The sequence below is a fragment of the Alnus glutinosa genome, chromosome 9, assembly GCF_958979055.1.
Source record: "Alnus glutinosa chromosome 9, dhAlnGlut1.1, whole genome shotgun sequence".
NCBI classification, from domain to species: Eukaryota; Viridiplantae; Streptophyta; class Magnoliopsida; order Fagales; family Betulaceae; genus Alnus; species Alnus glutinosa.
In genome coordinates this window covers 311054-329381 of record NC_084894.1, presented here as the reverse complement: position 1 = coordinate 329381, position 18328 = coordinate 311054, and the positions used below count along the sequence as shown (strand labels likewise).

General features: G+C 33.7%; 1 protein-coding gene across 2 annotated transcripts; it reads left to right on the top strand.

Moving 5' to 3' along the window:
• Window positions 1-7309: 7309 nt before the first annotated feature.
• LOC133877015 (lysine--tRNA ligase, chloroplastic/mitochondrial) lies at window positions 7310-18105 on the top strand. Of its 2 annotated transcripts, XM_062315247.1 has the most exons (14): window positions 7312-7610; window positions 8065-8283; window positions 8973-9084; window positions 9895-10003; window positions 10807-10864; window positions 11757-11825; window positions 11941-12048; window positions 12963-13055; window positions 13251-13355; window positions 13912-14118; window positions 14456-14550; window positions 15820-15910; window positions 16494-16670; window positions 17604-18105. In XM_062315247.1, the coding sequence occupies exons 1-14, from the start codon at window positions 7410-7412 to the stop codon at window positions 17694-17696; spliced, it is 1737 nt and encodes a 578-aa protein (XP_062171231.1). In that variant the 5' UTR covers window positions 7312-7409; the 3' UTR covers window positions 17697-18105. The 2 variants fall into 2 exon arrangements, with proteins under 2 accessions (XP_062171233.1, XP_062171231.1); XM_062315249.1 differs by lacking the exon at window positions 13912-14118 and having other exon boundaries at window positions 7310-7610.
• The last annotated feature ends 223 nt before the right edge of the window (window positions 18106-18328 follow it).

Sequence of the window (18328 nt, the reverse complement as noted above, 5' to 3'; positions counted from 1 at the left end):
ACAAGGTAAAAGACCTGCGTTTGGAATTCCGGCTCTCTTGTAACCAACTTCTTGTTTCAATTTTTTTTTTTTTCTTCTTCTATATATCTTTACCATTTTTGTAATTTTATAACACTGATGTATCTTCGGTTTGTAGAAGTGATCATAAATGGAAGAGATATGTTAAACATACTTACTATTTTAATATAAGATCTTCATTAACTGATGTGGCACTGTCATGTTAATTATTAAATTGAGATGGCCTTCGAGGCAATCACACCACTTCTGAAGATATTAGGAGTGGAGCAAGATTTGTTGGTCACGGGTCACGACCATTATCATGTGGTGGTTGGAGGTGGCGTCGATCAACAAGAGGGCCAGAGAGGATTTGTGCAAATTTTTTAATTGGCTACCACGTCGCACTGCATTGCTAGTGGTGAAAACTCGGAGCCAATTCCTGGTTATTGGTAAAACCAGTAATTGGCTTCAGAGTAGTAGATAATTTACTTAATTATTTTTTTATAAAATAATTATTTTTAAATCAATTACGAGGGTCACGATCCTTGTTGGCCTTAACATAGCTTCGCTACTACATATATTCCCTACACATCTCCATACGACAAAGTTTCAAATCCATTATTGAATTTGTAAGACTAATGTGGGTCCCATAAAACTAGTGGTAGATTTAAAATTGAAATGTGTAGCATATATATTTATATAATTTATCGTTTTATTGAGATCTCAGTGGGGGCGTATATCAATTACTTAACATTTTTTTTAAACCAGTTGCAGGGGCCTTAACGTGGCTCTGCCAGTTAGTATCACCAAGTAATATTGAATTATTTATATTCCTTCGTCTTATGTCTGGCCTTCATAAATGGAATTCTATCGCATGATAATAACAAACAAATTGTTAAGTGTTAATTATAAGGGAAATACACTTACCCTTCACAAGTTGTGAAGGTCGTTGAAATATTCATACAATCATAAACTAGTTGTTTTTTAATTTGTTCCTTGATTCCTTCTTCATCTTTGTAATCTATTATCTTGAATCCGCCCCCAAATATTGACATTATCTTCTGAAGAAACATTGGCATAATTATTATTTTTTATTAAAAAAAGACAAGTTTTATTTCTTATACCTGTTATGTTGTCTTTTTTCTCCACTTCCTATTTTTTTTTACTGTAAGGCCGCCATAAAATTCTTCTTCAACGATTTCGTTATTTTTGATGTAGAGAAGAGCCATGTCAACACTATATTCTTACACTTTTTGTTCTTTAGGGCAGCAATAGTCTACTAGGTATTGGGCCGACAAAGTCTTCAGAGGTTCGTCATCTTCATTTTTCAATACTACTGCGAATATCTCGGCAGCAACTATGACCCAACAACAATCTACGATTAAAAAAAAATATATAATTAATTTATGAAAAATAGTAATACAATTAAAATGTCTGATAAGTCTTGAATTATTCGATTAAAGACCCCTTAATTTACGTTTGTTATACTTGGTTTGAGTTGTATATATAACATTTTGTTGTAGTTTTATGTTATATCTTATTTTTAGGTCTTAGTTGAAATCTAGTTCAAAGCACTTGAATTATACCTGAAAATACATCAAGGGCAATTTGGTCATTTCTAGAGTTCAAGGTTGATCCTAAAAAGATGAAAATTGTATAAGGCAATTCGATCGATCGATTATTTGTACAGTCAATAATTCGATCGATCGACTTTTAGTCAAACCAACTTCGATCAATAGAGATGCGATTGATCGATTCTCAGAGCATTATAAAGTCAATCGATCGAAATTCGATCGATTGACATTATATTCGATCGATCGACTTCGCGTTTTCCAAAAGGTCCAGATATTTTTAAATTTTTGTGCGATCCAAATTAAAAGTTGAGTTCTATGGACATAAATGGACGCCGACCAGCTCTGAATACTTTGCTATAATTAATTCTTGTAGACCTTTTGTAAATCCAATTCTCTATAAATATGAGGATTATGATTTAGGTTTAATTATGCATCTTTGGGGGGTTTCGAATTTTATCAGGTGTATCACTTAATTTCTTGTGTTTTTAGTTTAATTTGATGCACGTTTTCTAGGCTTAAATCCATAAAGCAACTTCCTTTGTTAAATTTCAAGTTATTCCTTAGGTTTTGTTTTTCCTTTTTAACCTTTTGTAATCCGAATTTTTAGAAGTTTAATATAGTTGTTTTTTATTCTTCTTTTTTTCCCCTTTTTTCTTTAGTATTTTTCATATATTTCATGCTTAAATTAGTTTAATCATGTGTAGCTAAAACCCTTTCTTGTGGTTTTGATCAAATGTTTTCCAAAAGCCATTGAGTGTTCTTGATGTTCTTGAGATTTTCTTGATATGTGTGATGATTGTGTAAGACTAGATGATATCAAAACGCATGCTAAAAGGTTTTGTTATCAATATTCAAATCTATTTATTCATGAAAAAGGGATTTGATTGTCTACGAGTTTTTTTGATTTATTGAATAAAATCATCGTTCTTGAAAGAGAACGATGTCTTTTGCAATGGTTTCATTTGACATGATTTGTGTTTACCTATTAGAGTCACCTTATAGGGTATGTTAGGGAGCACTGGTCGTTTCCCACCTTTGGTAGCCTAAAACGTTTTTCAATAATAGTGTACCTTTTATGTGGATGAGATTAGTGTGAAACTAGATACCTTATCATTGTGGCTTAATTAGGGTTTTCATGTATTGTGTATGCTTATTAGGATGTTTCATAGAGAAGTAAGTTAGGGAGCATTAATCACCCCACACCTTTCGTATTGTAAACTTTTTTTTTTTTTTTTTTTTTTTTCAATTGTAGATTAATCTTTACGTGGAGTTGTTTGATGTGAAACTATGTGCTTTATTATTACGTCTTAATAAAAGTGTTTTCATGTCAAGATCGTCGTAATGGTTGACGTCCATTACGCGCTCATATTATACATGTTAGGAAGATCCGTAGAGAATTGAAGTATTTCATTGGTTGAGGATTTGATGCAATCATTATCCTAAGTTTCTTTTAAGTTTGTTTCAATTTTCTTTGTTTTCATTACTTGATTCGTTGTAACTTCAATTCTACAACTTTACTTTTGTTTTTATTTTTAAGTTAAGTTAAATACGTTCTTTTGAATATCCCGTTATGCAAATCAAGCCCCTAATCCTTGTGGTTCGATAACCCTTACTATAGTACAATTGATTCGTACTATTGCGAGTAGTAAAACTCATAAATTTAAAATCCACGTATCGTGTTGTTGAGACGTGTACCAATGCCATATTTTACTATTTTTCAAATTTTAATAAAAATTTACGAGTCCTTTAATTTTTGTTTTCCTTTTCTTTTTAGTCTTGTGTTGAATCAAATTTACCAACTAATTTGATACTTTTTCAACAAAATCTACTAAACCTCAAAAGACAAGACTAAAAAACTCAATGTAACATCATTTTTTACTTTTCCAACATAGATTAGCAATAACATACTAGTAGAAAAATATTGTATCATTAATTTAATTGAAAAAGTATAAATAAAAATCGTGTTTCACTTACTGGTTATGTGTTCATGAATAGGTGTATGTAGCACTTCAATAACTTGATAACGCCAGTCCCACTCTTGAATCTACTATTATATTAATCAGTGTAATATATTTATAAGATAGGAGCATAATAATCATTACAAAAGCATGTTATTTATAAATCTTCATACAAAAATAGTCAAAATCATTGTAAGCAATAATTAAACTAAATCTATTATAACCTACAATACTTTTTTATTATATAAAGAACTTGACACTACAAGTCTACATATCTATTGTACATGGCCGTCGTGACTAATAAAAAAAATCATAATAAAGAACCGCGTGTGGGGCGTGGATAAATTACTTAATTATTTTTCTTATAAATATATATATTTTTTAAACCAATTGCAGGGGCCACGACCCCTGCTAGCCTTAACGTAACTCCGCCACTGCATACATCCTTACACATCTTTATACAAAAAAGTTTTAAATCTACTATTGAATTTTTGGGACCCATAAATCCAATGATGGATTTGAAAATGAGATGTGTATGATATATATTTATATCATTTATCGTTTTGTTGATATCTCAATTTTGACAAGCTCTTATTGAGATCTCAGTGGAAGCGTGGATTAATTACTTAACAAATATATATATATATATATATATATATATATATATATATATATATATATATTAAAACTAATTGCAGGGGCCATGGCCGTTGCTGGCCCTAACGTGGCTTCGCCTCTACAACAACATTATACAAAGGGAAATACTTTTATTATTCATCCTCATATTTCAGAATATTATTAATTTTTTTTTTTTTTAGTTTAATTTGTTTTTCCCTCAACTTTTAAGGATTAAAAAAACAGGAAAAAAAAAGATAAAATTTAATATTAACCATGAAATGAAACATTGGTGGCTCTATTTGCATCATGTTCCAAGAGTTTTTAACCCACAACCTGTGAGTCATTCATTAACCATTGACCAATCATTTACAAGGAAAAGATCTGCGTTTGGAATTCCGGCTCTCTTGTAACGAACTTCTTGTTTCATAATTTTTTTTTCTTCTATATATCTTTACGATTTTTGTAATTTTATAAAATTGATGTATCTTCGATTTGTAAAAGTGATCATAAATGGAAGAGATATGTTAAACATACTTAGGGTCCGTTTGGGTTTGCGATTTCAAAAAGTGCGATTTAAAATAACGATTTTAAAATGTGCGATTTGAAAAAAGTGATTTTTAAAAATGCAGTTAAGCGTTTGGCAAAATTGCAATTTAGCTTTTAAAATCGCGAATTTACCTTAAAAATTCTGCGTTTTCAAAAAAGTACCATCTTATCTGCGATTTGAAAAAGCAGATTTTCTGCGTTTTCAAATCGCAATTTTTAAAAACGCAATTCCCAAACGATCTATGTTCTGCGATTTGGTTTAAAATCGCACTTATTGTCTACGAAATTGCAATCCCAAACGCACCCTTACTATTTTAATACAATATCTTTTCTAACTGATGTGACGTTGTCGTGTTAATTATTAAATTGAGATGACCTTCGGGGCGATCGCACCACTTATGTATAAACCATATTTGGTGCATGTGGTTTGTTTTGTATCAAATTTAGTGATCACAACCATGAAAAGTGATACACAAGCGACAGAAGAGCACACACTTTCTATTAAAAAAGTGGATTTTAATCAAAAAAATTGTCTCTAATGAAAATATGATGAAAATGTTCATCTTTTGCCTATAAAAACACAAAAATACCCCTAAAAGATTAAAAAAAAAAAAAGAAGACAAAAACATTTTAAAAAAAAATATATAAAATGACAATTGTTGTGGGTTAGTTTTGTTTTATTTTTGTTGGTCTTTTTGAGGGCAAAGGGGAACATTACAATATTAATGGTAGATCAATATGACATGTTAATCAAACTGAAAGATTAAGAGACATTGCAAATAGGGTATTAGATTGAGGGGTAAATAGAGTTCTTGTTGTAAACAATATTTGAATCCGCTCTATTTTTTATTTTATTTTGACATGTCCACACAAGAGGGGGATGGGAGTGACCAGGGGCGGAACCAGGATATTTGGTAAGGGGGGACGAACTTATATAAATGCATAACTACATAACTACATACGTATATAAATACATGTAGTTTTTTTTATACGTATAAGATTTTTTTGTTAGAATTTCATTATATTTCTTATTTCTACTAACAAGTGATATTTATTATAGTTTTTATTACCACTAACAATAAAAATAAAAAAAAAATAAAAAAAATTGTATAATTTTTTTACATCAAAGTACCAATTTGATTCAAAATTATAATTTTAAATTTTCACGATATTACAAACACACAATAAAATAAACTAAGCAGGGTTAAAAAAAAATAGTATCTTTGAGCATAGACTCTTTCTAAACTAGATCCCCAAAACCTCCCAACAACAATAATTCTTTTGAAATTTCAATATGTTTAGAAAGAAAACAAATAAAAGTATCAGTAATTTCAAGGTAGAACTGGCGCTAAAATGAACTTGGAAGGTCAACGATCAAGAAGATAAAATAGCTAATAAACAACAAAACTCTTCCAGATTTTATTAATTATTGATTGCTCAACGAATTGCAGAGATCCTGATCCCCCCCCCCCCCCCCAAAAAAAACCAAGTTTAGCTACGCCTGGTCAAGCCTCAACTCTGCCTCAGTCTCCACCTTTTCCTTCTTCATCCTTCGAAAAATGAACTCCTCGTCCCTTTCCCACGGTATTTTCCGGCCATATAGTCTCAACAATGATGCTCAACTTTCACTTGCGAATCCTTACCAGAAAAGAAAATCAGTAAACAAAACCAGAACAAAAAGACCCAATAAGGGCCAAACGAGTAATTGACTACTTGTAGGACGAAAATGGCGAAATGCGAATGCTGAAATTGTACATGTTAGAATACCAGCTGTGAGGTAGAGATCGAAGCTCGTGGGGGATTTGAATTGTTGCGAGATTTGAAGCAGCGACCAAACCTCTTGGGACCCTCGGAGAGAAGGAGATGGAGAGATCTACATCAAGATATATAGAGAGACAGAAATAGAAGCTATAATTTTGGAAAAAATAAATGGCAGAAGAATTAGAGATCGCACAGAGATGAGAGTGATGGGCGAGAGAGGAAGAAGATAGACGGTAAAAACGAATGAAAAAAATAGTTTATGGAAAAAAAATAATAATTAGAAGAAAAAAGTGGTTTTGTTCTTTATCTATTTGTAAAATGGTTGGAAAGCTGCTATTGTAAATGTTTTAATGGTAAAAACTATGGATATGTTTTGGTCTTTCAAAATAAAAGAGGGGTCAAGATATAAACAAAAAAAATTTGGAGGGACAAAAAAATTATTTTGGGGGGACAAAACAATTATTTTGAAGGGATAAAGTTATAAATTTACATATTTTAAAGAAAATTTAAAAAAATTTAGGGGGACATTCGTCCCCCCTACCTTGGCTGTGGGTCCGCCCCTGGGAGTAACCTCCGCTTCATAAGACATGGTTTCTAGCCGATTGAACTACTTCTTGAGAACAAATCATAATCTTCCTTATTTCACTTGGAATAAAAACAAATCATTTTGCGGATAATATTTTATTTCACAAATTTAGTAATGTATATGATGCGACGTGGTCGTTATATATCATCTCATTTTAAAAGAAACTGACATTACATACGTTATTAGATTTTACGAGAAAACATAAAATAGTTTAAAAACTCCAAGAGAACAAGAATAAACGACATGTCGTTTTACACCGAACAAAGGAAAGAAAGGCCATCGTCATCACCATCGGGCATCCACGAGTCGCAACTAGCAGGGGAGTAGTGCGGATAACAAAATCCGAAGGAAACGAAGAAACACTAAACAATGGAGGCATTGAAGGTGACAAGCTGGCAGCCACTGAGGCACCTCTTTCGCTTCGCAACGAAACCAACCTCCTTCGCCAGACTCGTACTGGTCAGATGCTCCTCCTCCTCCGCCGCCACCGCCGGACGTAACCGCCGATCTTCTTCTTCTTCGTCTTCCACTTCCGACAGAGACGCCGTCCGCGCCATTCGCTTGAAAAAGGTTTGCAAACCAAAAATAGAATTAAGATTTTGAATTGCAAACGGTTTCATTTTTTTGAAGACTCTGTTTGGTTGCTGGGAAAAGGTAGGGAAAGAAAATGAAAATGAAGGTTTTTTCAGATAACATGTGCTATGTGGAGTTTCAATTGTAGTTTACAATATTCAAAGCAGATAAGAAAGCTAATCTCATTAATTACCCGCGTAATATTTGTCCAGCTTATTTTTTTTCATTTCTTTATGGCTCCGTCTGATTTATAAGAAATGTAGGAAGGAACAGAGAAAGGAAGTTGGAAATTTTGAATGCAAAAGGTTTCATTGTTTAAGAGTGGTTGGTTGCCGAGAAAAGCTAGCTAAAAAATGAAGGATTTTTTTTTTTTCCTTCAGAGAATCTACTATTTTTTCCCCCCCATTATTTGGAACTTTGAAACAAAAATGACAACTTGAAAACAATGTAGGTGGAAGAATTGCGGAGTAAGGGCTTAGAGCCGTATGCTTATAAGTGGGATAGGACTCACACTGCTAATCAGCTGCAAGATATATATAAGCACCTGGGGAATGGCGAGGAGTCCAATAGTGAGGGCGATGACGTTTCCATAGCAGGAAGAATTGTGGCTCGCAGAGCATTTGGGAAGCTTGCCTTTTTGACGATCCGTGATGATTCCGGGACAATTCAGGTTTTGCAGTGCTTACTATGTTTTGTGGTTTATTTTAGGGTTGATATTATTGATCCTGGATATGTCCAATACTGGTTCCATGCTTGTTATATTGTATCTACCTGATGGTGATGCCTAATTTGGAGTCTCTGTCAAAGCTATTGTCAAAACTCAATCTAGTGGGTTCTTAAATGTCAAGTGAATCATTTCAGAAGGTCTAATTGAGTGTGGAGAAGCAAGCAGTTTATTGTCGAAATGAAGTAAATTATGTCCTAGTAATGATTATATATCTTAAACCAAGCAAGCGAGGTATGCAGAAGACATTTAGTGTCGTGAATGGTTAATGTAAAGCTTCTACTCTCTTTTTCTTTTTCTTTCTTTCTTTCTTTTTCTTCTCTCTCTTTTTTTTTTTTCCTTGTTTGATTGTCCAACAGTGCAATGGAGTTGTTGGTTCTGTTTAGCTGTTCATGTCATGTTATCTTAACATGGCTGAAGAGTTGATGATTTCATGCAGTAAGTTAAGTGGCGATGCATTTTGTGTGGGATATTTATGATTGTCATCTCACTTAAAATATTATCAATTTTTTGTTGAGTTTATTACATTATTTATCTTCTGGGTGCATAGATGGTGTTATTGATAGTTCTGGTATATTCAACTATAAATAAGTGTAGCAAGGCACTCAATTAAGTAATGAAATTTTTGCTATCAGCTTTACTGTGAGAAGGAGAGGCTTGTAGATGATCAATTTGACCAGTTAAAGATGCTTGTTGATATTGGTGATATACTTGGTGCAAGTGGTTCAATTAAGCGGACAGAGAAGGGTACGTCTTGCATGATATCTTGATATGTAGTTTTAAGAAGACCAGTTTCTTGATATGTAGTTTCCTGGATTTATTTTCCTGGGTAGTAGAGTGCTAATATGTGATATACATACATACATACATACATACATACGTATGTATGTACATTCATATATTTATTTATTTATGGCATATGGTGATTTTTCAAACTTTGGGTAACATGAAATCAAGTCCTACAAATAGTCATTTGGGAATTTTTGTTTCACCATTTTCTATAAATGATTACTTCTAGATCGGTTTCGATGGCCACCAAGAAGACAATTATATCTCTAATAACAAAAGACTATGTTTCATGTATAAAGGAATTCCAAATTGAGTGAGGGGGATGCGTGGATCCTTTCCCCTAGCTCAGTTTTCTTGCTTTGCTTTGTCCAGGATAGGTGCTTTGTTAGATCCTAGAAACCCTAGAAGGTAGTACATTCTCTATAATTTCCTTTGATTTATGTTTGATTAGGGTCCTTGTATACTGCCTATGTATCAAGGCTGTGGTGTCTTTCCATAAAAAGTTGACATTGGGGTTTAGAGTTCACTTTCTTACTGATTAGTTGTGGCTGTTGGGCTTGCATACACACCTCAGTGACACTAATGTTACCTGATTAGTTCAGGGCATCCAACACGATCTGTTACATTTACATTTTCCTAGTTCCAGTCATGAAAAATAAAAAATGTCTTTGGTCGGGGCCATGCCACTTTCTTTGTTGATATTTGATTATGAACCTCTGCAGCAAAAAGTTTGAATTAATTAATTTTTCTTCCTTGGTTTATGTTCAGGAGAACTTTCTGTTTATGTGAATTCATTTGGCATTCTAACTAAATCTCTACTACCATTGCCGGACAAATATCACGGTCTAACTGATGTGGATAAGCGCTACCGCCAAAGGTGAGTTCGTATTTTAGATGTCGTGGTTGTGCTGCTTGTGCTTGTGCATACGTGTGTGTGCATTTTTTTGGCTAATGCGAGTGTGAACTATATTACAAATAAACTAGAACTTGAAATGACTTCATGAAGATATCTGCTAATGTAGACAATCATTTATGAAGGATGTGATTTTCGTAATAATTTATGAAATATTCACCAAGTTGGGAGATCTTGTGATTTTTCAAGTTGCACCGAGGCTCTTTGGTTATACTGTGTGATGTGAGCTGTTCGAGCTAATCACAATTCTGTATAAATCCTGAATATGGTGCATTTGGCATAATAATTTGTCGTGGATTTTTATCAAATACATACTGTTAATTCCAAGTCTTAAATGCTACTAGTCTAAAGTAATCAAGTGTTTATCTTTACATGTTTTAGCTTATTATGTCGCTTTGAGTTACTAAATTACTCTTATGATTGCTATTTCTCCAGTTGTATTGGTTTGTCTATGTAACAACTGGATATATTGCCGAAGTCCTTAAATGCATTTTCTTTGGTGGAACACCTTATATATGTATCCAACTTCATATATATATATATATATATATATATATATATATATATATTTTTTTTTTTTCTTTCATTTTTCTTGGTGCAACACCTGATAAAATGTCATCCTTTATTTCCAAAATCTCTCCATGGTCATACTTCTTTTCCTTCTCAATGCTTGATTCCGCCTTTAGATGCCAGAAAATCTGGTCTGTGGCAAATTGGTTGAATCCCGATACCTGACTGTATCTGTATGTTATCTTATTTATGTTTAGGTATGTAGATATGATAGCAAATCCTGAAGTAGCTGATATATTCCGGAAAAGAGCAAAGGTAGGTTATCTCCCTATCCCCACTTTCCTTTCCAAAAGGTTAAAAAAGGCCTTATGGAGCTTTCAAATTTTCACTATCTTTTCTAAATAAAATATTTCTTTATTCTTATCAAATAAATATAAATTTAACTGTAAAACTGCCAGCAGTATAATACTTCCGGACATATGCTTCATGCTACTGTTTGCATATCTCTTGATTTTTTGTATTGAACCATCAATAGGATGAGATTTTCCACTCCAATAATACTTTTCAAACATTTTTATTGCAATGTTGAGTTAAATATATCATTAAAAAATTTGATTACTTGAAATTAACAATGTTATTAAGGTGACATCTTAAAGTTGTGCTCACTCTATCTAACGGACCACTTCTATTATTCTGTGTCAAGTACTTAAGTAGTGGTGACTTTCTAATGGTATTTTGGTTTCCTCTTTTTAAATTATCTGTATGAGAACCTCTTTGTGATTGTGGTGATTGTTATATGATCATTATTTTTTATAAATGCTAGAGGAATTTGATAAATGGAAGTTAGATATACACATACAAAGCTCCCGACTTCCTGCACTGTTATCCAGGTTTCTGATTTTGTTAAGAGTATCTGATATGGTTCTTTTTTGAAATGAAACTGTCTTTTGAATTGTTAATTATATTTTACTGTCTTATTGGTCGCAATTGTATTGAGTCATAACTTTGAAAAAGCCTTAGCTGGTTTTGAGATTTCCATGTTTTTATAATTTGTGTATTGGCTCTAATTCAAAGAGGAGTTTGAAATTCTTATTCTATTGTCGGATGTTTCAACCTTGTACCAATGTAGTTTCGTGGATTGCTTTTCATTTGGTTATCCTGTTCTTTTATTTATGCCTGAGCAATTAAAGTTAACTTTTCTGAGTAGATTGTGTCAGAGATACGCAAGACAGTGGAATCTCTAGGTTTCCTTGAAGTTGAAACTCCAGTTCTACAGGTTTGTCGATATCTTCATTGTCTCTCCCTGCCTTCCCTATTTTATGTAATGCAATATTGTATGTAGAAAGATTGTTTGTGCCTGGAGCTTGGCTTTAATTGATTTGATTAACTAGGGAGCAGCTGGTGGGGCAGAAGCTAGGCCATTTGTTACATACCATAATTCTCTTGGAAGGGACCTATATTTGAGAATAGCAACTGAGCTTCACTTAAAGAGAATGCTGGTAAGATTTTACATTTGATGTTTGAGGTTGAGTTAAATTTAATGTTTTCTTCTATTTCTATCCTACAACTTTCTATGAGCTCCAGATATGACCAAAATTACCTTTCTTTCTTTTCTTTTTTTTCTTAAGCTAACTGGAGATAAAATACATTATTCAGCTCAATTCATTTAATGTTGAACTCTCATTAGTCCGGGATATTATCCAGCTACCTATGTTGCTGGAAGTTTCTCCTGCAACCAAACTCAAAAACTCAAAATAGTCTCACTCCACTTTGCTTGGCCTGTGCATCAATTCTGTTCATCCAATTTATGCTATCTTAGGAATTTTCCCCTTGTAACTGGCATCCTTGTCCCTTCGGATTCTGTCACTTGTACAGAGAGATTTAAAACCTTCCCTCGGAGTTTTGGAGCCAGTAGGCTTGATGTTGATTCTTTAGTGTGGAGAACAGCTTCTCTGAAATAGTGTTGTTTTGTATCCTCTAATAAATATTAGTTTCCTACTTGTTTTTCTCCCTTTCTCTGTTTAGTGCATTTCATCCTCTTTACTATATAGAGGTTTTTTGTTTTTTGTTTTTTTTGGAAATGAACTCAATTTACAATTTTTTTCTGCCCTATCATTGTTATTGTAGAGCCTTCAATTTGAACCAAAATAATTCCTTCTTTAGGTGTGATGATGCTCTCCTAGGAATCTGACCTCATCAACATTATGTCACAGTTTTTCTAGGTGTGCTTCTTAAGTTTTTCAACTATCTGCTTGTTCTATTGGATTATTTTCTGATATCTAAACCTTTTACATACATAATTGCTGGTCCTGTAACAATGAGATAATTGAATAGTATGTTTGCTTCCTATAAAGGTTCTCAATTGGTTTGGACTTAAATTTATATCTTGAATAAAATCTGCTGTGGATGACAGGTTGGGGGGTTTGAAAAAGTATATGAGATTGGGCGAATATTCAGAAATGAAGGCATTTCAACTCGTCATAATCCCGAATTTACCACAATAGAGGTAAACGTTTCTCTATTTTTGCTTTTGTTTGACCTAGTACATAGTTTATGGCAATTTACTTAAAAGTGAGCTTATGGCAATGAACTTAAAAGTGAGATTAATTGTTGATTGCCTCTTATAGCATATGTTATGTTGTTAACATTTCAAATCTATTAGATGAAGCTCTTATCATTATTGGTATTAGTTTGATCATAGATGTATGAAGCGTATTCAGACTACCAAAGCATGATGAACATGGCGGAGGAAATTGTTACTAGATGTGCTCTTGCAGTTCATGGGAAGCTTACCATTGACTACCAGGTAAATGATTGCTCACTTGCAGTTCTTTAGCATCTAAGAAATACCTGTATTTTAGTGAAAAATCTACTGGCATTGGATTCACTGCCAAATAAATGAAACCAAAAAGTAGCCACTGTCAATAAAAATTAATTGAATGTCACCTCTTCTCATTTCAATATTGCTTCTAAGATTGGCTGCTTTCCCCCCCCCCCCCCCCCCCCCAATGATCTAGGGTACTGTTTTCAAGGCAATCTCAGTGTTGAACATGGTCACAATTTAGGCATGCATCTTGCCCCAAGTATGAGTTACTTTGTCAAACTTTAACAACTGCTCTATCATATAATAGAGTGACCAGTTTCTCATATATGACAATTCTAATAGTTTTAGTCAGCAAAATGTTATGTTGCGCCTGGTTTTGGTTGTTTCCATAGTTTTCGCATGCGAGCATGCTAGTGATTGCTTCACATGCTTGGAATTGCTGTGGAAGCAACAGATGGGCAATGACGCCTCCCTTCAGTCATTTATGATAGTGACTGGTCTCTTGATTTGTTAAAGCTGGTGTAACACATCTATGCAGGGTGTGGAGATATGTCTTGAGCGACCTTGGAGGAGGGAAACTATGCACAATCTTGTAAAAGAAGCCACTGAAATTGATTTCAATGAGTTGGGCAATGATCTTAAAGCTGCTAAAGAAGCCACTCTGACGGCCCTTGGAATCAACCTTGATAACAAAGACAAATCTTCTATTGAAGCATGTCAATCTGTTGGCCACCTCCTTAACGAGGTCAGCCAGCATCTGTATATCAAGGAATCTGAACTTTAGTTTCTATGTGCACATATGCAATAGACGGTATTTCCTTAATAACTGTACTGTTGGTGGACCTTTTTATTTTTTCCCTCCCATTTTTGTTGTCCTAGATAGCCACTTTCAAAATCTGCAATCTCTCTTTTGTGTAAATTGCTTTGTTTTCTCTATAGTTGGAGGGTGTTTGTATGAAAAACAATAGAGCTGAAAAGGAATAGCTCCCTTTTATGTGCAGTTGCTTTTCTTTTCATTTGTGTTATCCAGACTTCCTCTTACATTTAGCCTCTCTCAGTATTTAGTCGTATCATTTGCCCAGGTTTTTGAGATTGTTGTTGAACCAAAGCTTCTGCAACCCACATTTGTTTTGGACTATCCTATTGAGATATCTCCTCTGGCAAAACCACATCGAAGGTAATTAAAGTTGTATGATTAGATTGTTTGGTTACATACTACTTTGCGGGGCCATAATTATTGTGAACAGTTTGTGGGATATGGTGTAATCTTGTAGTTTATGTGTTTTATATGTATTACCATGTCAGTTGCATTAAATCATCAAATATGACTTCAATTTGGAATCAAGTTTATCTTGTAATTTTGAACCTGAATATATTTTCTGGCTGGAATTTTATCCAAATCTTTTGTATTTCTGGCATTCTAGAGCCTTTATTTTGCATGAAGTAATTTGTTTTAGATCTTTGCTGCACATGGCCAACCTGTCTCAGTTAGTTTCCTTTGGGGGAAATGCTACACATCCCAAAAATTTTCTCCAAAATTTGGTTCCAAATGATGTGTCACAATCTCATGTGATTTATCATTTTGGGAAATGTGTCACAATCTCATGAGATTGTGACACATTATTTGGGAACAAAATTTTGGGAAGTCTAGCATTTCTCTTCCTTTGGTGTATCATATACCGGGTAATTCGTAGGTTTGTGTTATGCACTCAATGTTGTAGACATCATTCTTTGGAGTATATAACATAAAATATAGTGTGAATCTTGCTAGGATAAGCATTGAATGTTGCTTTACAAGTAATTTGCTCAGTTAACTGCCACAATAGCTTAGGAACTTAATAAACCACCATCCTTGCCAAAAAGAAAAAAGAAAAAAAAGAAGAAGTTAATTTGAAGAATCATTATATAACACTAGGCCATGTTGCATATGTACCTAAATAAAAATAAAAGTAACTATTTATTGAAAATAGGAATTCTCATTTATTATGAATTCTTAAGAATGAACTTAGTTATTTGTTGGATGGGAGAGGAGTTATAGGATAGAGAAAAGCTAAACGATGGAGATAAAAGTGGAGAGAGGAAACAGGGAAGATAGTGATGAAGAATAATACATTTTTTAATTAACTTTGCTAAATAGCTTGGTAACTTTGAAAGATTAATAAAGTATAGGTAATCTTATGCGCCTATTTGTTTTCCTCCATGTTGTCTTTGAGCAGTGCATTCTCGTTTTTCTTGTCCTAAGAAGACTGATCTTTATAATCAAAATGGTTGCGTGCTTATTTCTAATAGCAACTGTGGAATGCTGCTTAATTTAAATTTACTTATAGTTTCTGCTTTATGCATTTTCCTTCCATGCAATGAACATGTGATAGTAGGGAGATGATTGGGACTTATTTGTTATATGGGAAGAATTCTTTCTCATCTATTCTTAATCTTTCCACATTAGGCATGCGGGGTTAACTGAGAGATTTGAGCTTTTCCTCTGTGGTCGTGAGCTGGCCAACGCATTTTCTGAATTGACTGATCCTATGGATCAGGTAAACTTTTGGATTCCTTATTTGGCTTCTATTTATCAAGTGTCGACTTATTGTAACAAATATACAATTGAGGAGCATCTATTTTTTATAGCAGTTTCATTCTTAATGAATCGTGGGTGGTATGATGACTACTAGATGTTTGAAATAAAATTAAAGAAAACACTTTAGAATGCTGCAGAAAAAGTGTTCATTGTTGATTGTAGTATACCATTGCCATCATTGTAAACTAATAACTTGCATAAACAATCTGTAACAAGTGAAGCACAACATAGTAAAACCAAGTGATATGACCAATGTGGATGTAATAAAATTGAGTTATGCTTAATACAAGTTTCCTTTTTAAAAAGTTTGGTCAATTAGAAGAACATGATGTATAATGGGCTGGATAGCATCCGCTTGCCAGATTTTCCTTGGACAGACTGTATAGTTTTATATGCTCAACATAGTCTAGTGTTGACTTGTACCTGAGTTGAAGTACATTGTTTCATTATCATTTGGTGTTTGCTGCATGTTAAAAACTGTAATTAGTATGGTTTTGGCTAGAAAGCAGAAATGGCTTGTGATTAATCTTGTCTTTTGGCAGAGAGGACGCTTGGAAGAGCAAGTGAGGCAACATAATGAGAAGAGAGCAGCAGCTGTTTTGGAAACACATGGTGCAGAAGAGAGAGGAAATAAAAATGAGGATGACTCGTATGAAGTGACTCTTGATGATGACTTCCTAACAGCTTTGGAATATGGAATGCCTCCGGCTTCAGGAATGGTATGGTTGTCCTTTTTTTCTACATTAATCTTACTAGAGTTGTCTGGGCAAGGATGGATTGAGCTCTTACTTTTCATACATCTAGAAAGGGCATCAGTGTAATTAAAACTTCGAATTCTTTCTATTTTTGTGGTACTTCATATTATTTTGTATGGCACAAGCTGAGAAAAAACTTTCACCCAACAATATCTTTTGATAAGTAAGATAAAAAAATAAAGAAAAAAAATATTGTTGGGTGAAAGTTATTTCTCACCCCAAGGGTAGCTTAATCGACCGGAGACCATGCCTCATGAAGTCAAGGTTACTAGTTCGAATTTCTCTTTTCCCCTGTCCTTGGGGCCAATTGCTTATATATATACATATAAATCTAGATTGTTGAAAATGAATTTAGAATGAAAAAGATGCTTACAGTTGGGCCTGTAATACTTCATATCCATGGTGGAAAGAAAAACATGTTAATTTTTAGGGAGAATCATGTATAGGAAATGCCATTTCATAAATTTAAAAAACAGGTCATTTTCTTTACTCATGTATCACATTCTTTTCAACAAACTATAGGCTATTCATGTCATATTAAACCCAATAAGCTAGCACCTATTAAGTCCGTCCATTGAAAAAGAAACAAAGGACAGTCCTAAAGATGTAAGGTTAATCCCCCCACCCCACTGAAAAAAAAAAAAAAATCCTAGTTGCAATATTTCACATGGTAAATAATTATGCAATCCTGAATTCTCACACTTTATATAGACAGATGTGCTTGTAAGAATGTGTGTTTGCGTGTGGGTGGACGGATGTGCACATGCCTGTGCTACATCTGTTCATTCTTGCAAAAGAAATGGAGGAATGAGAACATCAAATGATCTTATTTTTAACTCAATGCTATTGTAATTACATCTCCCTGAGCAATCCTTAATTGAAAGAGTTTGTTTTCAGGGACTTGGAATTGACAGGCTAGTGATGCTTCTAACAAACTCTGCCAGTATCCGGGATGTAATTGCTTTCCCGGTCCTTAAGATTCAGCAGTAGTGTCAAAACAAAAGGTCTGGTTGATGAGACTTCTTCTGGATCAGCGCTCTTCAATGTCCACCTCCTTTTGGTAGTTAGTGCCTTTGCTGTTTTCTTCAATATCTCAGTATCATTTTTAGGAAGATTTTGCCTTGTATGTGGAGTTTGATGAAGTCTGGATTGGGGGAAAAAAAATAAAGCTTCAGTATTCATTCTTAACAAAAATACAATATAGATTCTTGATTTTTTTTATTTTTTCTTAGAGTCCAGGGTATTCATTCTGCGGGTGGCTGTAAATTATGACTACGTTGAGACACTTAAGGCTGCAATAGAATTTCATTGACTGAATATGATAATCATGTTATCTGTACTTGAAACTGGATTTTAATATGGGTAAATTTTAATCATGTTCTTGATTCATGGCTACACATATAGCAAGATGTATATTTTATGAAAGAAGAATTTTATAGCATGGCATTAGTCTCATTTTTCCATTGATCAAGCATTCGAAGCAGCAATGGTAATCCTGTGGACTAGGGTTTCAGAAGATAAATGTACATCGGTTTTCAAGGGATCCGGCTTCAGTGCTATAGCTTAAAACTACAGCACATCTACTGTAAAAAAATGGAGGGCCTAGATCTATTTTCCCAAAA